Source organism: Salmo salar, chromosome 10, assembly GCF_965601325.2.
Source record: "Salmo salar chromosome 10, fSalSal1, whole genome shotgun sequence".
Lineage (NCBI taxonomy): Eukaryota > Metazoa > Chordata > Actinopteri > Salmoniformes > Salmonidae > Salmo > Salmo salar.
This window is the reverse complement of record NC_138300.1, coordinates 18083294-18111110: the sequence shown is the minus strand read 5'-3', so window position 1 is coordinate 18111110 and position 27817 is coordinate 18083294. Positions and strand designations below refer to the sequence as shown.

The window sequence follows — 27817 nt, the reverse complement described above, 5'->3', positions numbered from 1 at the left end:
TAAAGTTTGAATGAACACAGAGGGGTGCTGTTTCGCTTGTTAGTTTCAGCAGTGAGGAAGATATGGAGTCAGACACCTGCCAAAAGCTTGAACGTACGTGTCGTTAGGATCGTAAGAAAACCCATATGTAAATTGTTAGGATCGTAAGAAAAGCCATGCGTGAAACATGAACGTAAATGGGAAATATCTGTGAACATACAAACACCATGTTACGATTACGGACTAACATTTTAGGCTTGAACAAATCTTGTGTTGCAATTCTGACATGCAATATATCTTTCAGAGTTTTGGCAGTTTCATCTCATGAACAAAAAAAAAGTTCACTAAACGACCTGTGAGGAGTGCTACCCGAACAAGCTTAACACAGTATAAAAAAAAACAGATGTCAGGGAAACCGGAAAGGGGTATCCTGCACGTTTTCAAGATAAGATACCAGGCATAATGAAACTATCAGGAATCAAGGTAAGACCCTAAGTGCAGACTGTGTGAAGAAGCAATGTTTATTGTAACCACAGGGGCAAACGACAGGTCAAGGCAGGCAGGGGTCGATAATCCAGAGTAGGAGCAAAGGTACAGGACGGCAGGCAGGGACGGGCAGAGTGGTCAGGCGGGTGGGTACAGGGTCAGGACAAGCAAGGGTCAAAAACCAGGAGGATGCGAAAACGAGAGACTGGGGAAAAGCATGCGCTGAGACACAAAACGCTGGTAGGCTTGCACAAACAAGACAAACTGGCAACAGACAGACAGAAAACACAGGTATAAATACACAAGGGATAATGGGGAAGATGGGGGACACCTGGAGGGGGGTGGAGACAATCACAAAGACAGGTGAAACAGATCAGGGCGTGACAGAAACATAGAATAATAATAGCTGTTTGGTGAATATATTAATTATGTATGACCACTGGAATCTTTGCCACACAAAATATGTGTTGTACACTAGCAGAACACATGAGAAGACTGTTAACCATACCCGTATGCCCAAGATTTTTTGTCCAATAGGTGAATTACAGAAGAAGGTGATTCACTCAATCTATCCAGGAGACTGGGTGTGGATCCAGTCCCTGAGGAGAAAAGACTGGAAGCAGCCCCGTTGGGAAGGCCCATACCAGGTTCTGTTAACCACCGCCTTTGCCATTATAATAGCGGAGAGAGCCACTTGGGTCCACGTTACCCACTGCAAAAAGGTAGGAACACATACAAGCACTGCTGATCACACACAGAGTTAGCAGAAGAACCGAGTACCAACAGGGTTCGGGGGTTACCTCCTTAACGAAGATCCCCTATCCCGACCTTTCATCACTGTGTGTGCTCCTAGAAGTGTGAGTATGGGGTGGTACCTAGCAGACAGACTAAGGGCAGGAGAGGGTTGGCGGTTTTGGGGAATTTTAGGGACTCTGAGCTGCATCATAGTCTTGGTAATGTTTCGGATACATCCAGATCCACCACCTTCCGGTACTAATTATACGACGCCGTTGTCATTGATAAGAAGAAAAAGACAAACCATATAACACACTGACCATCAAGGACGAGTGACTTACAGAATAGGAGTCAAAGAAGGTCAAGATGTAGGATTTAAGGTAAACATTAAACAATTCCCTAGGAAAGCAGAACTGTACAGGGATTGGGTTGGCCAGATTGAAGTACTCGGCCAACCCACCTCGGTTCACTTTAACTCCTGGTGAGTACCAGTGTTATAGACACAAGAATGGCACCAAGAACTTAGGTGATTTTAATGGCCGTAAGGCGGTAGTTAATGTGACTGACTCAGGTTTGGAAGCACAGGACAAAATTCTTAACCTCACAGCACCTATAACTGATGTATGGTGGGCTTGGACCAGCAAAGGACGCATACGACAGACACTACCAAAAGGGTGGTTAGGTACTTGCACCCGGGTGTTATTGGTCCAACCAGTTAGAATTAGTCATCAAAGGCCAGTTATAGGAGGCCAAAGTAGGCACAGGAGGAGTTTTGACCAGGATGGGAGTAGCCCTGTCTAGATGGATGCTATTGGCATCCCCAGGGGAGTTGCAGATGAATACAAAGCTATGAATCAAATAGGTGAAGGTTTTACCACTACGTTCTTTTGGTGGTTGACAATAAATAAAAATGTGGATTGGATTAATTAAATCTATTATAATCAACAGAGATTCATGAATAAAACTGGGGATGCAGTAAAAGGGATCTCTGACCAATTATCCACCATCTCCCTCATGACCTGGCAAAATAGGCTGGCTCTCGATATGTTATTGGCAGAAAAGGGCAGGGTATGTAGAATGATAGGGGTTCATTGCTGCACGTTTATTCCTAGTAATACATCACCAGATGGGACAGTTACAAGAGCTCTAGCAGGGTTAACGGCTCTAAGTGAAGAATGGGCTGAGAACTCAGAGGTTAATACATCTGTGACAGAGTGGTTCGATGAAATGTTTGGTAAATGGAAAACTATAGTAGCTACCATTTTGGGGGCTGCTATTGTTTGTATGGGTATGCTCGTATTATGTGGTTGTTGTTTTATTCCTTGTGTCTGAGGGTTGGTGAGCAAGGTGTTGGAGAATGCAGTGACTCAGCAGATGGTGAGGTACGGACCTATTCCAGACCCCGGCCAATGGGATGAGGCCTGGTGGACACTGATGATCCCTTCGACGCCGATAATTTACGATTAGATACAATTTTCTTAGTTCTAACATGTGAAGGTTATAGTGAAAATCTCAAAAGGAAGAGTTATAACTGGAAGTAGAAAATAGAACTATACCCAGGTGAGGTGAAATAGACGTTGTACATACATTTATGGGTGTGATGATGTGATTTTTTTAATAAACAAATGTTGTATCAATATGTAATATTTAGTCAAAGGGTGGATTGATAAAATAATTTGTATGTTTAAGATAATGACTAAAGTATTCCACCCTGAAACCATATAATTGTATGAAATGTGTTAAGAGTCATAATTCAATAATGTGTGTGTAACTAGGCCATTGTGTTACTATTTCACAATATGAGCTGGATATAGTTGAGACACTCAAGGCCAACTGAACTGTCGACTTGTGAGAACTCTGAAACCAATAACAGGAAAGAGGCCTCCCCAACCTAGGTAGGGGAGTAACTGTTAGAAATGGCTAGGCTTGCAGAAGATAATGAGAAACTATGTGTTAGTATTGTGGAAAAATACAGCCCACCTAAAGAGAGGTGGAGATTCTACTGGTGTGTGTGTGTGTGTGTGTGTGTGTGTGTGTGTGTGTGTGTGTGTGTGTGTGTGTGTGTGTGTGTGTGTGTGTGTGTGTGTGTGTGTGTGTGTGTGTGTGTGTGTGTGTGTGTGTGTGTGTGTGTGTGTGTGTTTTTTAATAAAAGGATTGTGTTCTCATTTTGAAGTCAGAGTACTCTCTGAATAAAGTATTGATCTATTGCAGAATCTGAGACTTTGTCGAATTCTTTATTAAACCGGAGATTTACGACCTCTGGGGAAATAGGCAAAGCTTGAGTGATAGTTGAGTTCAACCATTGGGATAAAAATTCTCGTGACAGCCTAAAGCCGACAAATAAAAATAGGATAATTTTATTTTGTTTTTTGGGGGATAAACAGCCCCACCTGCCCTGAATGACGGGTCGCCGGTGAGAGAGATTAACGGATTGAAAGAACCTGAATGTTCATCAGATATTTTCTACTGTTTTTATTTGTCAGCTTTAGGCCTAAGTATTTTATTTAGTTGATGATGGAAGTTATAGCCTATTGGCCAATGCAGCAGTAGGGCTATCTCTGAGTTTCTAGTGCTCATTTCTTTAGCTGCCAATGGATCACCTTGTATCAATGGAAAGTCTGGTGCTCTTGCATTAGTTGAATTTAAACTTTTCGATTTCTATCATTTTAATTCTGATTTTTATAATTAACCATGTGACAATAATTTTGAGGAAAGAAACCCTTCTTATTGAAAGGAAACTGTTTCACAAAAATGTGTATATAAAAAATATCATAACTGGCATGCAAATAGGTAGAAATGGTAGGATAAATTGTAAGATTCCCCAAACTTGAAAGTCACAAGCTGCCTACAGTCTTTATTATAAAAATATTAACCGAATTCGTGCATGAGTTTGAAGTAAACGGGCCCCCCTATAGAAATGAAATGCCTGTCCAACTGATTCGTTCTGGTGCTGGCCCTGTCCCTCAGTCAAGCAGTGAATTTCAAACACCAGGGAAAGTTTCCAATGCCTCTTCAAAGAAGGACACCTATTGTTAAATGGGTAAAAAAAGCAGACATTGAATATTCCTTTGAGCATGGTGAAGTTATACATTTCACTTTGGATGGTGTATCAATACACACAATCACTACAAAGATACAGGCGTCCTTCCTGACAGTTGACAGAGAGGATGAAAAAAACAGTTACGGAGTTTAATGGCTGTAAGAGGAGAAAACTGAGGATGGATCAACAACATTGTAGTTACTCCACACTACTAACGTAATTGACAGAGTGAAAAGAAGGAAGGCTGTTCAGAATACAAATATTCCAAAACGTGCATCCTGTTTGCAACAAGGCACTAAAGTAATATGGAAAAAAATGTGGCAAAGCAATTAACTTTCTGTGCTGAATACAAAGTGTTATGTTTGGTGCAAATCCTATACAACACATTACTGAGTACTACTGAGTACCATCATATTTTCAAGCATAGTGGTGGCTGCACATTATATTGGAATGCTTTTAATCATTAAGGACTGGGGAGTTTTTCAGGATAAAAAAGAAACAGAATGTAGCAAAGCACTGGAAAAATCTGAGGGGAAAACCTGGTTCAGTTTGCCTTCCACCAGACACTGGGAGATGAATTCACCTTTCAGCCGGACATCAATGGCAAAACAATGGCAAAACTACACTGGAGTTGCTTACCAATAATGCGCTACCCAATTGGCAAGTGTCTTCACTGACATTTTTAATCTGTCATTGACTGATTCTGTAATACCAACATGTTTCAAGCAGACCACCATAGTCCCTGTGCCCAAGAACACTAAGGTAACCTTCCTAAACGACTACCGATTCGTAGCATTCACGTCTGTAGCCATGAAGTACTTTGAAAGGCTGGTCATGGCTCACATCAACACCATTATCCCAGAAACCCTAGACCCACTCCAATTTGCATACTGCCCCAACAGATCCACAGATGATGCAATCTCTATTGCACTCAACACCGCCCTTTCCCACCTGGGCAAAAGGAACACCTATGTGAGAATGTTATTCATTGACTACAGCTCAGCGTTCAACACCATAGTGCCCTGAAAGCTCATCAATAAGCTAAGGACCCTGGGACAGTCGTGAAGAGGGCACGACAAAGCCTATTCCCCCTCAGGAGACTTTAAAAGATTTGGCATGGGTCCTCAGATCCTCAAAAGGTTCTACAGCTACACCATCGAGAGCATCCTGACTGGTTGCATCACTGCCTGGTATGACAACTGCTCTGCCTCCGACAGCAAGGCACTACAGAGGGTAGTGCGTATGGCCCAGTACATCACTGGGGCCAAGCTTCCTGCCATCCAGGACCTCTATATCAGGCGATGTCAGAAGAAGGCCCAAAAAATTGTCAAAGACTCCAGCCACCCTAGTCATAGACTGTTCTCTCTGCTAGCGCATGGCAAGCGGTACTGGAGCGCCAAGTCGAGGTCCAAAAGGCTTCATAACAGCTTCTACCCCCAAGCCATAAAACTCCTGAACAGCTAATCAAAGGGCTACACCGACCCCTCTTTTACGCTGCTGCTACTCTCTGTTTATAATCTATGCATAGTCACTTTAACTCTACCTACATGTACATATTACCTCAATTACCTCGACGAACCGGTGCCCCCGCACATTGACTCTGTACTGGTACCCCCTGTATATAGCCTCGCTTGTTATTTTACTGCTGCTGTTTAATAATTTGTTACTTTTATTTTCTATTTTAAATGTTTTACTTATCTATTTTTACTTAACACTTATTTTTATTTATTTCTTAACTTCTTAAAGCATTGTTGGTTAAGGGCTTGTGAGTAAGCATTTCACTGTAAGGTCTACACCTGTTGTATTCTGCGCATGTGACAAATACAATTTCATTTGATTTGAATGTTCCTGAGTGGCCGAGTTACAGTTTTGACTTAAATCTGCTTGAAAATCTATAGCAAGACCTTAAAATGGTTGTCTAGCGATGATCAACAACCAATTTGACAGAGCTTGAAGAATTATAGGAACAATATTGCACAATTGGCCAAATATTGCACAATTGGCCAAATATTGCACAATCCAGGTGTGGAAAACCTTTAGAGATTTACCCAGAAAGACTCACCGCTGTAATCGCTGCCTGAAGTGATTCTAATATGTATTTACTCAAGGGGTTGAATACTTATCTAATCAAGATATATTAGTGTTTTAATTTTCATTGGCATTTTTACATTACCATATTATTATAATTAGCTTGTTTGGACCTGGAGAAGTTGTGCCACAGATTGGGTCTTTTCAGAAGGAGGATCCAAACAAAGGTATTCCATCCCGGGGCAAAACGAACAAATGGCCATCAATCTAATGATCTAATACACTCGATCAAACAGGGGTCACTGCACACGCACACGCATACGCACACAGGCAACTTCAGACTATATAGACCATTCTAACGGTCATGGTGCGTTATGAGCACCAACAAAAAACTATTATTGACTGCAAAGAGATCTGAGATTGAGTCCCTGTCAGTCTGCCCTCCATATTCGTTACAACAGATGTCAGTTCAATGTCTAGTTTGGATTTACACATGAAATCAACGTGAAATCAACCAAACATGTCACCCTGTCATTGGGTTTAGGTTAAAAGTAGGGTGAAAAAAATACGAAATGCCCTTACTTGTGTTGAAACAACGATAATTCAACCAGTTTTTGCCAAGTGGGAACGTTCTTCGTAGCCTAGTAGTCGAACACTTTCCATAATCTACATACAGTAGTTTAGAGAGTCTAACAGCTAGGCCTATGACGAAAGGGAAGTTCAGAATGGGGGGAACCAAAATTAATGTCAACTATTAACGACCTTATCCATTATGTTTTACTAATAGTAGTATTTCCCCCATATAGCAACTCTCCTTACGACTACGGGGCAGTCTAGAAGGCTATGTGAGCACACCCAATGAAACGAATGATCTTGGGATCCTGGAGACCGGGGGCTATGCGTATGTGTCCATGTCGAGCTGCTCTCCAAATTCGCTACAACACCGCTATTTTGCAGCCCATTATAAACCTATAGCGGCCCACTAGATCGAGTACCCTAACCTGTAGGCTAATAGTACATTAAAGTGGGCAAGTGGAAGTAAATTATAGGCTTATCCAACGGCTGCGGGTGGAATGAAACAGGGATTTTACACAAACATGTCTATGGGAGGAGAGGCAACTCAATGACCACTCCTGCATGTGCAAAGCAGCTAATTGAGGCGCCGTATCAATAGATTAAAGGAGGGATTCTCCATTTCTTGAAATAATATTTAATAATAATCTAAATATAGGCCTGGATCAATAATGATCAATAATAGTAGCCTATATATATAAATAAATAATCACTGATCTGACATTACTTATTTGGTATGGTAGCCTAGCCTAAAATCTGTAATCTATCGGGGATGTCTTCAAGGATGGGAGTAATGGATGCGTAAATTATCCCAAAACAGGGGCATCGTCTCCGTTATAGATTACATTACATTACATTTAAGTCATTTAGCAGATATAGGTTATATCCGTTATAGGCTATGCATGTGTCTCAGATATACCGCTAATTTAGGCTACCTAATTTAGGCTACCATTAATTCACTTTATAGAGGCTACTGACTAGACCTGTTAGGTTATAATAATTAACCGTAAAATGTCTGTCTCGGACGGGGCTTTACCCAACCCCCTGCCCCGTGGCTATGCAAGGTCCATGGCAGGGGTTTGGGGGCAGCCCTTGAGCCCGACAGGGACGAGCATCCTCCACGTAATATGTCACTTGTATTCACAAAACAAGCATAGGCCTATGCTACTTCATTGGAAGTGTACATAAAACACCGTGCCATTACGCACAGATTTGTAAATGAACCTTAAATTTCGATATAGTAACAGCTAGGCCAGCAGCCTCTAAATGTATACAAGGTGTCGAGGATAACATTGTAGCGGATTCGAAGGGCACTATGACAGGGACTACCTGTCACACACATCATCCAAATCCTTCTGAAAAGACCAAATCTGTGCCACAACCTTTTCCAGGTCCTAATACTTATATTATGGTTATGTCGCTAAGAGTAACGATTTCCTTTTTACTAAAACCAATTCTAAAGTATAGTTTCACCAGGTCATCCAACTCGAGCATTTTAAGTTGCACAGCAGAGAGCCAGGGAGGCATGCAATTAACCGAACCCTTGAATCTTGAAATATAACAGCGACTTTGTTCTCGAAATCTGGACGTTTAATTTTAACTTTATTCTCGATATAACGGTACTTAAGAGAAAATTCACGTAAAAGTTCTGTGCACTGAGGCAAAATAATATTTAATGATGGCTATTCCGTGGTTTTACCATGTGAGACCAACTGGGTTTGAAAATGTAATCTGCACAATGCATAATTTGTTAGCTTGCTGAGCTAAAGCCTATATAGACATTACATAGGGGAGATTAAAAACATAAATCAGGGGTATTACACTTTCAATCTACTTGGTCCAGAGCCAGCTGGTTTTCGGATGTACCGGATTAAATGCACCTACCTGGTGTCCCAGTTCTAAATCAGTACCCGATTAGAGGCGAACGGGGAGAAGAAAAAAAATGCCGTGGAAGTCCAGAGTTGAGTTTGAGGGGCCTATGTGTATGCAAATATATCTTACTTTCTTTAGAGGGCCCAACCCGTTTGGGTTTGACATATTCAGGTTTATGTTGCTATTGAGGGAACCTGGTCCATGATTATGGTCATTCTACTTAACCCTTCAAAATGACCATGGGTGTTTTTCCCCCCAGTAGACTGTCCTCCCCCCAAGAAACAACACAGCCCCTACCCCTTGATGATTCATGTAATGCCCCCCCCCAAAAAAAAAATTGTGTAAAGGGATCCTAAACAGAATATACACCAAGTATATAAAACATTAGGAACACCTTCCTAATATTGACAGCAACAAGAGGCAGGATAACTTTAAAACATTTATTTGAAATAAATTCCTTTCTTTTTGCATAAGTGCAAAATGCACTCAAAAAACAGCCACCTGAGGGAAGTCTACATCTTTAAATAAAAATACAAGCAAAGTGTACATTTTCCGTACAAAATTCTCTTTAAAAAAATTGCAGTTTGTGTATAATATATATTCATATTTTCCAAACTTTAAAATAAAGACTCAGAAAATAAACACAATCCACCAAATTAAAAACATTTTCCCTAGAATTTAAAGCTGAGAACTTTAGACCCTGTTTTCATTTCTGTACCCGGCATAAATATACATATGTCTCTCTCTCTCTCTATATACACACATATATATTATATAAATATATAATATATATTTATTATCTGTGCTAGTGTTTGACCAGACAATCAAAACCTATTGCAAAGTAGTAAAGTCCTACTTTAAAACATGTGGGGAGAAACAAAGTTCCTTTCATTTCAACATTTGAAAGCAAGGTTATGTAAAAGTCTTACATCATGTGACATTGTAACAGAAGTAATTGGAATCCCTGGTTTTATGAGAGTTCACTTTTTTCCCAAATTGTGTCAATTTGTGTTCCAAAAAACAAATACAGAAATCCAGTTTTGCTCATGACCAGAACACATTTCCCTGACTTTAGAACTGAGCGCTGTGGCGGTCGGAGACGCTCAGCGCCGGTATGGATGGAAGCCCGTTACGTTGTGATTCTGTCCTCGAGCAAAAGCGGCTGCTGTAGGCTGGGGTCCAGCTGCCGGTTGTGCTGTTGGTGCCCCATATGAAGCGGTCTGCTGGCTGGGATCTGCGAAAGTATGGCCAAACCCACTCAGGTCCTGACCATAACCTGTGAGGGTGGGTGGAGAACAGGGAAGAGGGGTTCATTATCACAATCATAAATGGTGCTCATAAACAAACAGATTCCAACCAGCTAGGTGAAAGTCCCTTATTTTACTCAAAATAAATACAGCATTGATCATGGTTTCAGGGCTTTTTAATGTTCATGTTAAATATGGTCTTCCTTCCTTCATGAGCCTCCATAAACCAAAATTCAGAGTTTGGTTAGCCAGTTAAGAATGAGTGCTTCCAGTGTAAATCAATTGGTCTATTATTTTGAGTATTCAAAAGATGTAATCTGAACTGTCATGAGAGGAATCAAAAGGAAAACAGTATAAATGCTTAACAGTTTTTAAATAGACAGTGGATGGCTCCATCTCCCTGCAATCCACTGTAGTCGGAAAAGCAGAGAACTGCATAGGCATTCAGTCCAGATCAGGCTGAACAGTTCCAACTCATGTCGGACAGTACAGAGTAACAAAAAAGAAATGTAACAGAAAATGGTAGAAGAACACAAGCAAACTTTCCCACAAGGTGCTCAAAGCGCTACAAGGCTGGAAGAAACACTTGGAAGAGCAGACCTAATAAGACCAGAGAAATCAACTAGACATCGGACATTCATTCACCAGCCACAAGTGTTTGCTTCTTCATACAATCTTTCCTCTGATTATCATCTTTTATCTGTCAAAAGGAGACGGCATATGGGAAAAAACAACAAGTTAATTGACTGCTAACACTTTCAACAGAGAGCAAAATAAAAACATTCATTATAGTATACCATGAACACATTTTGCCAATTAAATCTTTTTTTACCAGAAAAGTAAGGAAGAGTGAGAGAGGACAAACAAATCTGAGGACACAGGTGTTGTCGGTATAATAAACTACAGCCACGATAGGAAATGAGACGTATTAACATTCAACAGGCATGGAACCCTGTTAATTGATTTATTAATGAGATATGGTCACGCAATAAGATCTCAAATCATTGAATACCGTAGCTGTATTTTAGTATTAACTAGAAGTATGTACTTTGTATGCACAAACATACAAAAGCACATACAGGGGAAAGGGACGCATAGGAACGTAGCAGCTATACGACTTTATGCTGAACTGTATTTTTGGTGGTTGGAAAAGACAATGCTCACACCTACCTGCACTACTTCCTCCCTGCACATCCTGACCATTACTGTGAGAAGGACGCGTTGGTCCGTAGGAAGAGGGCTCCTGAGGGTAGATACTCAGGCCTATCAGGGAGACGAGGAGACTAGGTTGACGTAACCAAGATAGTCTACTTTACTTTAACATTGTCCCCTTCTTCGACCTGCCACTAGGGCTTGGCTTAACACTTAATTACTACACTCCTGCTGACTGCCTGCTCTTAAGACTCCTACCATCACTGCACACATCCATCTGGAATTACAAACACATAGGGTGAATGGGCGGGGGGGGGGGGGGCTACTTGCTAATGCCCTTTGCTGCCTATGGTTACCTAACTAAACGATTCTAAAGTAGGCAGCTAATGCTAACGGTAAAGAGCAGGATGGGTAGGCAAAGCACAAGCATGAAACACTGAACAAGATGGGAATCTCAACTGACAGTCACAGGGATGTATACAACTGATGCAGTGCATTCGGAAAGTATTCAGACATCTTGACTTTTTCCACATTGTTATGTTACAGCTTTATTTTAAATCCCCCCCCCCCCCCCCCCCATCTACACACCCATACCCCATAATGACAAAGCAAAAGCTAGTTCAGAAATGTTTGCATTCAGTACTTTGTTTAAGCACCTTTGGCAGCGATTACAGTCTTGAGTCTTCTTGGGTATGACGCTACAAGCTTGTCACACCTGTATTTGGGCAGTTTCTCCCATTTTTCTCTGCAGATCCTCTCAAGCTCGCTGCACAGCTATTTTCAGGTCTCTCCAGAGATGTTAGATCGGGTTCAAGTCCGGGCTCTGGCTGGGCCACTCAAGGACAATGAGAGTTGGCCTGAAGTCTTGGCTGTGTGCCTAGGGTCCTGTTGGAAGGTAAACCTTCGCCCCAGTCTGAGGTCTTGAGTGCTCTGGAACAGGTTTTCATCAAGGATCTATGTACTTTGCTCTGTTCAGCTTTCCTTCGATCCCGAGTCTCCCAGTCCCTGCCACTGAAAAATATCCCCACAGCATGATGCTGCTACCATGCTTCACCATAGGGATGTTGCCAGGTTTCCTCCAGACATGACGCTTGGCATTCAGGCCAAATAGTTCAATCTTGGTTTCATCAGACCAGAGAATCTTGTTTCTCATGGTCTGAGAGTCCTTTAGGTGTCTTTCGGCAAACTCCAAGCGGTCTGTTATGTGCCTTTTACTGAGCAGTGGCTTTGTCTGGCCACTACCATAAAGGCCTGATTGGTGGAGTGCTGCAAAGATGGTTGTCCTTCTGGAAAGTTCTCCCATCTCCACAGAGGAACTCTGGAGCTCTTTAAGTGACCAACGGGTTCTTGGTCACCTCCCTGACCAAGGCCCTTCTCCCCCAATTGTTCAGTTTGGTCAGGCAGCCAGCTCTAGGAAGAGTCTTGGTGGTTCCAAACTTCTTCCATTTAAGAATGATGGAGGCCACTGTGTTCTTGGTGACCTTCAATGCTGCAGAAATGTTTTGGTATAATTCCCCAGATCTGTGTTGAGACACAATCCTGTCTCAATTTCGAGTCTCATAGCAAAGGGTCTGAATACTTATGTAAATAAGGTATTTGTTCTTTATTTCTAAAACATTTGCTCAAATTTCCAAAACCTGTTTTGGGTATGTAGATTGAATAGGAAAAACCTTTAATCCACAAAATGTGGACAAAGTCAATGGGTTTGAATACTTTCCAAATGCACTGTACTATTTTGAGGAGCTATACACTTATAAGAGCTATTAACAAAATATATCTAGGTCTGTCTCTCCCCACAGTTTTTTGTTCACTCTGACAAATGCCAGTGGGGACGAGGAGGGGGCAGACAGAATTAACTAAGCAACATACATTAACCTTTCAAAAAGCAAGGATTTACCAAGGCATTTTGTTTACTAAGGAGGAAGAGACCTTATGCAAGAGCCCCTCAGTTGATGATAATGCTGGATTTGTACCCAACAAGGTACAATAAGTATAATTGGAGGAGTTGGAGAAAAAAATCCTATTACATTCCCTTAAGTCTTCTCATAAGAGCGTTCATATGTGTTTGTGGGGAAAGATTGGTCCGAAACCTATTACACCATGGAGCTCATGCCAGGAGAGAAAAGCCAGCCAAGTCAATACCAAAAAGCGAACAGTTGGTCAAACTGCCTGTTACCTTTGCCAGTAAAATAAATTATCTTCCTTGGTCTATCTGCAGTTTGGTGGACATTCCAACTCCTCTCAAAAACAAGATTTCTAGGCAGGATGATCTAATTCAAACCTATCATTGATTACCCATCCGCATCATTACACAGCAATAACTGGAATATTCTAAAGAAAGGTGACACTGAAGAGTCCTGAGTACGGAGGGACTTCTATAGTATCTTCGTGGCCAAGCCGCGGGGGGGGGGTGTATGCAAGCGTGCATATGCATGTGATGTCGTTAAAGCTGCAGGGTACCAAAGGGGCGAGCTCCTGCTTGTTTTAGGGTTGTAGTAATAAGCTTAGGCTGGGGAGGAGGGGTTGTTTGTCCCAATAAAGCATCCAACAAAATGGATCTATCCAGTATAAGCCATAATAACAGCAATGCTGAGGGTGGGGCTAGGGACTGCATGGAGGCTCTACTTACCATACTGGCTGTAAGGGAAGTCTGGCTGTCCCGTGGGTGCTTTGCTGATGTCCTGAGAAGGTGTTGTAGCTGGAACAAACCCTAGCGGCCCTGTTACCGGAGTCGTGGGCGGGGGCGGCACTCCTTGTGGGGCATACTGCTCACCTTGAGGTGTGCCAAAACTGTACCCTAAACCAGTGCCAGATGGAAGAGTGGTTATGTTGTACATTCTGAACTATGAAAGATCACCTGTATGATAGATTTCCATTTTACTATAATCAAAATAATCATACAACCTTTGTCAGCCTAGGCAGTAGGGTTGGACGATATTAGAACGAAATCATATACGGGTGGTATTATAAAATGATAGATTGTGAAGACGATATTAACGTTCTTGTGAAGATAAAAATGGAGAACTCTAAACGTGTTACTGTTGGTGTTACATTATTGTTAGTGCTGCAGACCAGCTATTCATTTCTTCAAGACAAAGCTGGTGTTGAAATTATTTCCCTCCGTTTTACCTGACTTAACGATGCCCGCATTTGAGTTTTTTGTGGAGGAATTTGTACATATGTGCAAACACTCATCATAAAGCAATGATTTTTATTTTTTTTACAAAACACACAGTTTTTGGGGACATAACAATATTGTTTATTGCAATATTGGCAATATGAAAACAAAAACATTTACATAAATAGAAACATGCTTATCTTATGACAACAATACATTGCAGATACTGACCGAACTGAGGTGGTGTGCTGTATCCCTGTTGCGCGTAGGCCTGAGGTGCACCAAACCCCCCCGGTGGGGTCGTTGTGACGAGGAATGCGTTGAACGGTGAGGGGGGTTGGACGGGAGCCCCACGGCCCACAGATAAAGGGGGCCCGTACCCACCTGAGTCAGAGAGAACACAACAGTTACTGAATACGTGATGACAGGTGTCTATTGGTACATTTTCAGTCTTGGATATATCCTAGTTGAAACCCACTATCAGTAGAGACTGCATATTAGATATCATACCACCCCAGCGGTGAAAATGTTATAAGACTTAAGCAAGGGTGACGAGTGTTAAGAATAATTTCCCCTCTAGAGGCAGATAATGGACTTGGAGTGCCCTCAGGTATCCCAGCTGTCACCGTGATAACACTGGTGCTTAACTGACATTACCCAATTGGTCAATATGGAAAATATAAAGTGCAAGGCAATTGTCTATGACACAATACTTTCTTGATAAGTTAAACATCACAAGACAATAGCTAACTATTTTTTTTTAAATCTAGTTAGTGCGAGATATCCAAAACAGTCAAGTGATTCAAGGACAAAACGTACCAATGGGCTGGCCTGTAGACACCCAAACTCCTTCAAAAGAGAAAATAGTTTAGTATATTTATGCTGGCACAAAAACTATTCCTCAATATGTAATTTGTAACTACAGTACGTTGATCATTCCTCAAAGTAAAGTTTTAATGTGGACCTAGAAATATAATGTTAATATTTTTTAAAAGCAGTCAGGCATTTTAACAGTTTCCAATACTATATTTCTCCTAGGTATAATAGAATGTCATGTTCCTGGTCTGACAGAACGAGCCGCGTTCTCTGGCTCTGGCTGGTCTCCCACTCACCCGGAGGCCCATAACTCTGCTGCCAGCCCTGGGCAGGCTGTGCCGACCAACCATTGGCTGCACTCAGGATGCCTCTGGGTCCCCATTGGTTAGGTTCAAGCTGGCCAGGAGCTTTGCTGTCCCGAGGTTCAGCCTTTTTCACTTCCACCTGGACAAAGGACAACGAGGGCACAATTTGCAAGACCAGTAGTTTATCACCAAAATACCTTCCTTACCTGATCTCACCCATTACTAATATTTCTCTTCAACATATCAGCTTGAGAGGGTTTCAGTTTTACATCTTATCTGGGCCATTACACTTGTGCCTAACGCAGATCAATACTAAGGGGAGTTGCGTAACAATATGTTTCTCAGGTACTTCAGTTACAATAAGATATTGTTAATTGTTGGTTAAATCATTTTGAATAGAGCATAAAAAAGCAATTGATTTAAAATGGTGCAAAACTGTCATACATTTTACAAAATTGGTCTGAGAAACATATTCATATTTCCTGTTTTTGTGCCCTTTAACTTTGATAAAAACATCTATCGGGTGGTAAAGACTTACCTTTTCCCAGCTAATGTTTAAAGAATCTCAATTATATTTAACTTGTAGTAGAATTTCAGAGGGAGATGGATGTAGAAAGAAATGTATCATATATATCAGAAGAGGTAAAACATGCAGACAATAGAAATGGACAGTCATAAGTCAATTTAAAAATGAATCTTCATACCGTGTCAGATAATGGAGAAAATTGGTGCTCAATTGACTAATACCCATCTGATTTGCTTATCTCACACAGAATAGAAGCACTTGGTATTGGACTGGACTAATGTCCAATGAGGTTGAAAAGCCAAATCATTTTGTATCACACCAGATGGTTTGTGAGGCTACCAGCCCTTATCTGCCCTATAAAATAGTAGCGTCACTTGTTGTAGCCAGCCAGAGATACCAGCAGTTTACCAGAGCGACAAATGGGTTTAAAAACTACATGGTGGGGAAGAGGGGGGGGACTAGACAGAAATAAACTAGGCTCTATAGAGGTTGAGTTATCGGGGTCACCTTGCAAAATGAATCTCAATTTTCCCCCTGCTTTAAGGCGGTGCTACTTTCTTTGCCTCGCCTCTCTTCTCTGTCGACCTAATTACAAGCACATTTCCACGAGTGGCCCTCCGTCTATAGCACAGCTACCTAGGTCTTCTCCCGCAGGCGTTGTGGCTGGGAGTGATGGATACCATGACTTCAATACACTACCCAACAGCAGAACTGGGATTTTGTCCCAGTTTGATGTGCTCCACTTTCTAATTTTGTAACTTATATCCCCTGCCTCCCTCAAGTCTAAGCCCAAGGTAATGTCAACTCAAGATCAAGTCAAGCCCCGATTCCTGCTGGAAATCAGGACAGTCAAGGAGTCGGTAAGAGGATAGCATAATGTAGGTAGGGTCCCATACATCAATTATGAACAGACATGGGTTGAGTTCATCATTTTTATGAGGTCAAAAAATGTTAAACTATGAAAAATGGGTACATATGTCATTGTCCATTTAAATGTTCTCTTTCAATCAAAGACAAACAACGTGTCCTCATATGGGGGGGGTTGTAATCACACTATTGAATGCAAATTTTCCAAATTGTTTCAAATTAATTTTGTCAAGACAGTGAATGCTATAGGAGAGGATGTCTCAGAAGTAGTTATGCTAATTGGTTATGATAAAACTACAAATCATTAATGACTGAATAGAAAAAATTAAATAAAAAACTACTGGTATCACAGAACTGTGGCTTCAGGCATCCAATTAGCTAAGAACTTGCCGCTGGAAGGAAGTAGTGAATGATAGGGGCAAGCAAAATCAACTGTAATTCAAAGACGGTGTGAATAGATAGCCCTAGAAAAAGACCCACCCATTTTGGTTCTCAGATGTGATCGACACAGTATGGAGATTCTTAAACTGAGGTCACTTAATTTAGGTTCTTTAGGAAATATATCAAATAACTCAAAGTAAGTGACCTGCCAACAAAATAATCAAAAAAGAAAAAAGAACTGAACAAGACCAATCCTTTAGGTGATTTCTCTGTGGTAAAATAAAGCATTTTAGGCTAAACTCTTATCTCCCATTATATGCTTCAAAACTGGCCACTCCCTTGAATTTCCAAAGCCAGGGCAAGTATTGTTTGAAATAAGATATCGAATACATTTTACAACCTAAAGGAGAGGTCAAAATAAACAAAGCCTTGGGCGACTACAGAAGTTGTCACTAATATTTCAGGAGGGGTGACCAAGTATTCTTTGCAACAAGTACAAGGTCAACCAGGCCATTGAAATGTTACATGATCCAGAAAACAATTATGACCTGATCTTTTAGGAAAATCTTTGGATTACCGCATAGTGATCTTCAGCCATGTCATTAAATGATGACGTTTATAAGAGGCCTTCAACCTCATTGGTGGCCCCTGAAAATAAGAGCTGTAACTCAAAGTTAACAGCAGCAAACAATGCATCCCGTCGCCCAAGCCTCAGTTTGAACTTGAAGGTAAAATAAAACTACAACTACACACTTTTTTGCCCATGATGTCGTGAAAATGCATGTTGACAGCCTGGTCCACTGATTGTTCGGCCTCGAAAGTAATAAATCCAAAACCTAGCCAACGACCAAGAGTGAATCAAGGTAGCAGGGTGTTGTGACAACACAAGATGAAGAACAGTATTGGGCTCAGCAAGACAAGGATCCATCAAGACTGAGCTGGAGGCTCCTGGGGTTCAGATGATGTCACTGACTTGCAGCAATACACAAGCTGAAGTTTGAGGGCTGAGGCACTTGTATCATCCAAGATAAACTTTGCACCAATACTTTCCATGATCAACTAACTAAGGTTTCAGTAGTTTTTTTTTTTTTTTTTACTTCTAACATAGCAAAGTCTCCTTGTTCTGTATTATATAGGGGTTTGAAAATGTGATGTAATATATAAAATTGTAATATATTTATATCCAGTACAGTCAGTGGAACTGCTGAGGAATATAAAAACTATATAGATTTCATGACACACTTAAGTGGTTTCAGAGCATTCATGTACGCATTGGGTGCCAATTGGCCCAGCGGTATTGATGTTACTTCATTTCATCCAAACCCCAACTTGATCTGCCCCTTGGTATATTGCTGTGCAGCACAAACTGGCAGCATCCATTGTTAATGCATAACAAAAATAAATAAAAATGGAGAAACAGAATCTGTACAATGTCTAAAGCTGTTTCAAGTTTTCCCAAATGTGGTTTTATGTTTAGAGTCAGCCAGGATAAGCCTAAATGGAAAATTACAATATTGCTTAGAACAGCAACACAAAGATATAGGCCATTTTGTCTTCCGAAATGTGTAAGTAATAACTAATGATGCTGTCAAGAGTTTGCATGGGGGATAAACAAAGTTCCCATCAAACATGGTGAAAAACCCAATGGTGTAAGTATTCAACACTTACTGTACAAAATAAAAACCCTGAAATGAAGGCTTTAATAAGGGATTGACTGTGAAGCCTCTCATAGCTTTCCATTGAACTGCATAGAGCCTGTGCTATTCTAAGAAATAAAATCTAAACTTTTATTGATGGCGTACACAGTTTTGCAGATGTTATCGCAGGTGCAGCGAAATGCTTGTTTCTAGCACCAACATCAAGCAAAAACACCATTCATCAAAATGACTACAGTCCCTGAATGATATTAAAAGTTACTCTAGCTGAACCTATGAATATACAGCAGTGTAATTGAATCCTTCATTTAATTGTACATTTAGAAGCCCAACATTGGCAAATGTCCTGGTTCTGACAAAGTCTTGTGATTTTGTTGTGGTGATAAAGACTTTCCACAGTACTTCAGTTTTGCAGCAGCAATAACCCACTACAGTGAACCAGTTTCATTTTGAGAAACTCATACCAGTGGCAGAATTGGGTTGAGAGAAAATCTCTACTCTGGGACCTAACCTGATTCCAATTAAATGTCCTTTGAGACAACCGAGATTTTGAAACCGCTAATATTATTTCAAGCTGTCCCAAGCCGCCTGATCTACAACTATAAATATCATCCATCGCTGACCTGTCTGTCCTTAATCTAGATGCAAAACTTAGTTTAAGCATTTGCAAGCAAACATTCCTAAACAATCTCTTAAAAAAAGGGGTCAAAAACCCAATGTCGTGCTCAGCGCAAAAAAACTCAAGTTCATAACCATGATGAATCTAAACTTTGTATACACCCCAAATTGACAGCCCTCACATTCCATTTGGGGATTTTACATCTGGCCTGTACCTCTGTGATACCACTCAGTACACAATAACCTAAAGGAGAAAAGACAAATCTTAAGAGACACCGTTAATCACATTCAAACCATTCACAAGGAGAAGGACAGGAAAATTATAATAGGAAAGGCTTATACTTACAAAAATACTTAACTTTCTACATACGGGAAAACACTTAATATATATATATATATATTTTTTCAAATCAGAAGTCTAAATTAACAAAAGAAAACTTAGCTTAATACTTACTGAAGGTTTAAAAGTATTTTAGTAAAAGTCTGGATATTATGCTTGATTATGTTAATGTCATTGCTGTGTATCATCGTGTAAATTCGGATGACAAACTATTCTGCTCGTCTCCCCAAAGAGATCAATGGGTACTGAAGTAGAAGAGAGGTGATAAATGACAGGAGTCATTGACTGCTGCATCATTGCTACGTGGGACAAGTGCAGAAGAAACAGCTCTGAGCAAACTACCCAACCTACATCTAGGCTAAACAGTTCTGAGCTAACTGACCAGACTAATCTACATCCACCCATGCTTGTCTTGTCATTCTAGGGGTGCATTTACAGCCCATTTCTGATAAAAAATGTTTACTAATTGGTCTTTTGACCAATCAGATCAGCTCTGAAAATGAGCCGATGTGATTGGTTAAAAGACTGATTAGTGGAAAGAATATCAGAACTGGGCTGCCGTGTGTAAACGCAGCCTAACTATCAACTCATTTAACAGATGAAACTCCTTACTCTGTTCTTCTTAAAAACAATTTCAAATGTCAACCGACTCTGGAAAAATGAAAAACAGTGAACTGCATCTGCATAATTTAGGGCCATAGGAATACCTTTCCCCAGTTTCCCCCTCACAAAACCGCACTAAAAGAAAAAAACTCAACTGGATGTTCTAAGTCCACAACAATGGTTAAACCACATCAGGAGACCACTTTTGAGTTGTGGGAAAAATTTGAGAAATGTCTTACCCTTTAATTCCAGTGAGCACCTAGTAAGAGGCTGTTTAGTGATGTTTTTGTAGCACACGTGACAGTAGAGTTTGCAAAACAAATATCCACTGGATTGATGCAAATAATCATGATATCATTATGCCAGGTAAGCATAGGCTACTATGTAGTTTACATTTAATTGAGAAGGTTTTTGGGAAAGCCTTTCCATCTATCAGAAGATTTTTCATTAGCATCATTGCTAACGGTGACACAAAAAATGGTAGCTGCGCGCATCGCACACACAGATGGGGAATTCTCGTTGACTCTTCAGAATGTTGCAGGAAATACAAATCACTGATGCATTATTTTCATGTCTTATGATAAACTTGGGCTAATTAACACATTTTCAATACATTTAGTTGGTTCCCTACCAAACAAAGTTATATTGTTGAATTCCAATTTATTGTCTGGATTGAGTCCATGTTTTCTGTATTGCAGATTTTATAGGGCCCTAATCAAAAAAAGATTAATCTAGCACTACGCTGGTGAAGTTCTGCCATTTTAGCATTTAACTAAAAGTACTCCAAAAAGACAAAAGTTAACACTTTTGTCAAATGGTCAAAGTTTTAAATTAGACAATCTATTTCATGCAGCCTGAATAATACCACAAAAAAATATAAAGATACTGTACTCAAGTATAGTCGTCATGATGAAGCCAATTTATTTCAAACTACATGTAATACTATAGTGTGTTAGAATGTCCCTTAATAAAACATCTAAATGCATCAAAAGCTGATCCGGTCACACAAAGTCAAGATGTTTCAAATTCATGCAAATGTCATCTCAACTTTCTCACCATGTAAATAGGACTGCACGGGGAAAGCTTTCAGTATTTAAGGGTGGCATCCATTACAATGCCTGTGAATGAATGACAAACAAGATGTTCCACCAGAAGAGACAGGTGGGTCTAGCTATAATTGAGCGTGGGGGGGGGGGATTGAATGCGGCTTATTCTCTTTGGGTCAGAATAGTTTGTCATGAGATTTAGAGATGGGAGGTACGGAAGAGAAAAACGGGATCAGCTTTTACCTCGGGGCCTCTGTTTCTCCGCGTCATAGATCATTACCACCTCTGTGACCTTGGATTCAACAAAGGAGAACATGGGCTGCATTAGGATACAGAAGAAAAAAAACTAGTATTGCCATTGCATGCATCTCTCAGTTAGAAAACTAACATTCTATCAATATCCTCTCCTCATATTGATGGCATTTTAACAGAAAATACTACTTTTCCTGTAGTCTTCCAATAGGCAGTTCCTAAATTGGATCCTGTGCAACACATTTAAAACTGTTTTAGGTCATTTTATATAAAAGCTATACAATACAGTATACACCATTTTAACAGGACTCACCACTCCAAATCTATTGAAATAGTCCCGGAGTTCAGGTTCACCGCAGTTATGGGGGATGCCGCCGACAAATATCTTCTTTGATTTATTGCTGTCAGCTTTGCTGCCCTTCTGAAACAAAGAATGGGATCTCAAAGCAAGATCAAGAATCTGTACAGGTGCATCAAATCCAGGACCGAAAGACTGAAAAAACAGCTTCCATCTCCAGGCCATCAGACTGTTGAACAGCTATCACACCATCCCCTGTAGTAAGAGAGGAGTACTCATGTAGTAAGTAAAAGACAAAAGATAGACTCGCTCGCTCGCACACACACTCACAGCCAACGCTGCTATCCCATGTATATGAAGACAAACACTGGACTGTTTCTTTCACACCGTGTATTCATAGTGTATTATTCACATAGCTCATTCTAATATATCAACTAGTGTACGTTGCATTTTTGTTAAACTGTTTATACACTCAAATCTTGACACAGCTCACTAATATCTTCTGTTTTACATATTATTCTCAGTATATATTTTAGGTGGCATTTGGATTACTGATAGTGTTATCTGGGTTATCTGGATTAGTTCTAACATTTGTGATTTGTTTTTTAGTTTTTCATTGTTATTTGTGTACTTGTTAAGACATTTTTTCCTGCATTTTAGGCGCTAGTAACAAGCATTTCACTGCACCCTCTACAACACCTGCTTAACTGTGTACACAGCCAATAAACTTGTATTTGAATCACACTGAAGACAATTCACCTTCATCTAGTCAGACAGTGGAGAAGAAATTAGGTTCTCTCATTCTGCCCTGGGGTATAATTCTTCACGTCACTTCGATGCAAACACTAGTCCCAAAAGATCAGGGCACACTAGTGCCTTCACTTCAGAGCTACTGAGACAAACCATTTCAGGATCTCTGCATATTTTTTTTTACTAAATCACTTAAGTCTAACAATTACATTTTAGGCTCATTAGTAGAAGTCATGTTCACAGCAATAAGCCTGTGTGACAAATGAGATTTATTGAGGGAGATAGGACCCCAGTTTATCAAAGGACCAAAAGGATACAGTATAATCCATTCTACTGAGGCTTGGTGCCCTATTTCTGTAGAGGACACATGTAGCCCCAACATATTAAAATACGCCCCTTACCCAGCCGTCCTTCGTTCGCACTTTTTCAGGTTGCATTCCTCTGGGAGTACATGGCTTGGGATCAATCTGAAGGCAAGGAATGAAATTGTACATATCACCCTTCAGTGAAAAATCACTTTCAAATGTTCCCTCCAATTTATCTGGTGAATTAGGCCACTCAATAAGGCCACATAGAAATAAAATAAATTACATGTTATACAATTCACATTATGATAAGTCAAAGTTTAACTGCAAGAGAATGGCCTTCACTATAGCAAAATTTACCTGTTCATATTGCTGCATAGAGCAACTTGTAGCAAAGCAAGCATGTCATGTCCAGCCCACTGCAGTTACATGTTAGTTCAACTAATAGGCATCTGAACAGGCAACACTTGTTTGGCAAACAGCCTGCTTTCATGTCCATGGATGTCCTTCAGAGCCAGCCTTACATTTACTGAAGATACCAATGCCAGTTATGAATTCACTACTACTTGCTCTTGCACAGAGTATCATCTACATGTAATACTTCAGTTAAAAAGTTCATTCCCATGCAGTGCTTAATTATTCTAATAGTTAAAAAAGGCATAATTGATAAGACACACATATTTTACTTTCCTTATTCAAGCTGCAAAGTGCATACTCACATTTCTGCCATCAAGATTATGGGGCTTGGTCTCCAGTACAGTCCGGACACAGTTGGGGTCTTTGAATTTGACAAAACCAAAGCCCCGCGACTGATTTGTGGTTTTGTCCTTCATGATGACACAATCAACTACTTCCCCATACTGCGAGAAATAGTTTCTCAAAGTTTCTGATAGAAAAGAGGACATTGACATGAGTGGGACGATCCGTTACAGGATCCTTTAGGGATACATACATAGCCTAGTGTCCTGACATTATGGGTAATGTGTTTCAAAGTTCACTGAATGCAAAGTATTTAGTATTTCATTAAGATCCCCATTAGCTGTTGCCAAGGAAGCAGCTTCTCTCCCTGGGGTCCAAACAGATAAAACATTACATCAAACAAAACATTGTGCATTCAAAAGCATGACACGCATGCATCTTTGGAGGCAGGGCATGGAGGTTTCAACAAATAACTGTCATAACAATCACATCGAATTCTTATAATTGCTTTTCTTGTCATTGAAAGCCCCAAGGAAATACCAAGGAAGGATGCACAAAAATACACTGTCAGAGTGAAGAGCGTGGTGCAAAGACACACACTGCCCAATCAAGCATGATACAGAGAAGGGCTCTGAATGCCCGTAGCTACAGACAAACTCACTTAAGACTAGAACTGAGCAACTATGAGAAAAGCCTGCATGTGTACTTTAATTACAATACACACCAACATGCCACCCTTTGGTACTCCAGACCAACAATTTTATGCACACCTTCAAGCACAACAGTATGTGTACTGCAATACGCCTAATATTGACTGGTTGGTAAGTAGACAGCTGACTCACCCTGTGTTGTACTCCAGTCCAAGCCACCCACAAACAGTTTCCTATAAAACGAGAGAGAGAAAAAGCATTCCTTTGACTTTAAGCAAAACCTGAGATGATCCATCATTCCTTGGACACAAGAACACATGCTCAAATGGTTCTGATGCTTAACATGTTAAAACTGACTGTGCCACATATTATTGTAATCTAACCTCACAATAGATGGAGTTATTTTAATGCGGGTATATTTCTATAAGCTGCTGATGATGCATATCAACAAACCTTGCTTTCTATTCAAATACTGGAATAAGGGTGACTTGTTTAGCACCGACAACACCTCAGGTCTTGTTTTGAAACCTTATGCCACGTATACAGGCTAACATAAGCAAGGCAAGCGAAGATATTAACTTTAGCTAGTTAAATTAGCTAGCTAACGTCTGCTAGTTAACAAACACATTAATTATCCATGAAACTTGAATTAGCGTTAGCTAACGTTACAAATTTGACTTTAGTTAATCTTACAAACCAACGCTAGCTATATGCCGCAAGTAAAAAAAAAAAATAGGTAAGATACCATTGCCTCAACTATAATTTGATATGGATAATGTTGACGGATCAAACCAATATTATTACAATGCTCTCAATCTTATGCCCTGTAGTCAGTGCTCTATCAAGTTCAAGAGCGCAATATTAGCTATCACCAGCAAATAGCCACCATTGAAAAAGTTAACTAGTTTCTGGTATTTTTTTAAGCCTGTAGTGTTAACCAACGTTATATTCTGTCGACTTCAATCAAACTTGAAATTGGCTACTTTACAAAACGAAGATAGCCAAGTGTCGACTCCTGATGGTAACGTTACCGTGCCGTATCTGTACTTCACCACTTTGCTAGCTAGTTAGCTGCTAACGCTAGAGAGCCAACACGTTTCGGTTTATATTGATCTCGTTAACTAACTAGCTGAATAGTTGAGTATTTCAATTAACTATTCAATGACACCATGTAAACATTACTTTTGACTAGTTATCTAGTTACCTAAACCAATGTCATGCATGTTTCCAAAGTATTCTTAGCTAGCTAGGCTAAAGTCAACTAACGTTCGCAAACTAGCTAATTAGCGTTAGTTACCAGTAGTTATACTTGTAAAAACGCCAACTAGCTAGCTAACGTTTGCTAGCTGAGTAAAAGTGGTGATGCAGGTGATATCTATCACAGTAATTCATTGATTGAAGTTAAAATGCAAAGGAGTATATAACTCATTCTCATTAATTAGGTGGAGATCACATCTTACCCAACTTCATCTCCGGCTAAATTGCTGTTCATTTCTATGGCTAGTGCAGGGAACGGGTGTGCTGTCACTAGTTTATTGCTTCAGTACTGCTCCTCTCGAGGAAGGTCACTCCGCTTTTGGTTCAAACTGAATCTGCGCAATGACGACGTTTGCCACACGGGGTCACCTGCCAGGGGTGAAAAAATGTAATAATATACAGACAGTTGTGGGATATGTAGTTGAAATTCAAGATGTAGTCTCTCAAGATGTAGTCTCGTCTCTTTACAAATTAGATAAGAAAAGAAAATAATACTGCCACACTGCATTGCTTGTGGATGTACTATATAGTGCTGAGTGATTAGTGCTTTTTGAGGTTGGTTCGGTTTCGGTTCGATTATTACAAAACAAATGTAGACATTAAATGTCTACATTATGTGAGTTGAATACAGTAACAACACAGAACATACAAATTATTGTAAAAAAACAATTACCGGTAGTGACTGAACATTACTACTTATCACTTACCACAATTTATTCACATTACTTTACTTTAATAAAATATTCGTTTTATAAAGATGACTTTATTATTTAATTCCAAGTCATCATCTCATCTCTATAGAGCTGCTGCCTATGCAGTCTGACGAAATCAATATTTTAGTAGTTGTTCAAAGTAAATAAGGCATATTTTTATGACTGAATTACAACTATCAATCACTTAGATCATATATTTTCAGGTAGAGAAACCTCGTGAAACATCTGCTTTCTATCCCTGTCGAATGCGCGTTGGTTGGTTGTTTTCCTGTTATCTAGAGCGTTAATGACCGTAACTGTGTTGCTGACAACAATTTAATTACATCAGTTATTCTGCGCTCTGGCACACTAAAACGAGAGTGCTCTGAAATCATAGTAGATAGCCAGAGTGAATTTACAAACGCACCCTCAGTCTCCATGTCTGCTCCAAATGTTCATATTATAGTTCAGTGCACCACACAGAATAGACAAGTAGGCATACGCGCAATGGATTATGGCCATTGTAGTCACGTACCAAGTTTTATGCACTAAAATTGGCCTGTTGGAAAATACAACTCCCTACTACATCGCTTGATCTATTTTTGTGTTGCTTGATCTGATTTATAGCTACAGAAACTGTGCATTGACCTCACAGCAAAAAAAACAACGAAATAAAGTTCAAATAAGTTAACAAACGTCCGTCAATTAAAAACAGCAGACATTTCAGTTAATCGCTCAGCACTAATGTACAGACAGGCTAGTTAAGGATCATATCATCTCCACCTTACCCAACACCCTAGATCCACTACAATTTGCATACCGCCCCAACATATCCACGGATGACACAATCGCCATCGCACTGTACACTACCCTATCCCATCTGGGCAAGAGGAATACCTACAGTTGAAGTCAGAAGTTTACATACACCTTAGCCAAATACATATAAACTCAGTTTTTCACAATTCCTGACATTTTATCCTAGTAAAAATTCCCTGTCTTAGGTCAGTTAGGATCACCACTTTATTTTAAGAATGTGAAATGTCAGAATAATAGTTGAGAGAATGATTTATTTCAGCTTTTATTTATTTCATCACATTCCCAGTGGGTCAGAAGTTTACATACACTCAATTAGTATTTGGTAGCATTGCCTTTAAATTGTTTAACTTGGGTCAAATATTTTGGGTAGCCTTCCACAAGCTTCCCACAATAAATTGAGTGAATTTTGGCCCATTCCTCCTGACAGAGCTGGTGTAACTGAGTCAGATTTGTAGGCCTTGCTCACACATGCTTCTTCAGTTCTGGCCACAAATTGTCTATGGGATTGGGGTCAGGGCTTTGTGATGGCCACTCCAATACCTTGATTTTGTTGTCCTTAAGCCATTTTGCCACAACTTTGGAAGTATGCTTGGTGTCATTGCACATTTGGAAGACCCATTTGCGACCAAGCTTTAACTTCCTGACTGATGTTGCTTCAATATATCCAGATAATTGTCCTTCCTCATGAAGCCATCTATTTTGTGAAGTGCC

At 40.1% G+C, this 27817-nt stretch overlaps 1 protein-coding gene across 3 annotated transcripts; it reads right to left on the bottom strand.

Annotated features, from left to right (window-relative positions):
* Window positions 1–9139: 9139 nt before the first annotated feature.
* Window positions 9140–26759, bottom strand: LOC106613649 (DAZ-associated protein 1). 3 transcript variants are annotated; one of them, XM_014216136.3, is made up of 14 exons: window positions 26718–26759; window positions 25802–25967; window positions 24534–24574; window positions 23712–23878; window positions 23089–23154; window positions 21953–22057; window positions 21631–21679; window positions 17879–17961; window positions 15343–15490; window positions 15050–15079; window positions 14462–14614; window positions 13742–13909; window positions 11131–11223; window positions 9140–9989 (listed from the first exon to the last, which is right to left on the bottom strand). In XM_014216136.3, the coding sequence occupies exons 2-14, from the start codon at window positions 25831–25833 to the stop codon at window positions 9817–9819; spliced, it is 1308 nt and encodes a 435-aa protein (XP_014071611.1). In that variant the 5' UTR covers window positions 25834–25967; window positions 26718–26759; the 3' UTR covers window positions 9140–9816. The 3 variants fall into 3 exon arrangements, with proteins under 3 accessions (XP_014071611.1, XP_014071610.1, XP_045543380.1); XM_014216135.3 differs by having other exon boundaries at window positions 21953–22060; window positions 26718–26743; XM_045687424.2 differs by lacking the exons at window positions 11131–11223; window positions 26718–26759 and having other exon boundaries at window positions 21953–22060.
* Between the last annotated feature and the right edge of the window lie 1058 nt (window positions 26760–27817).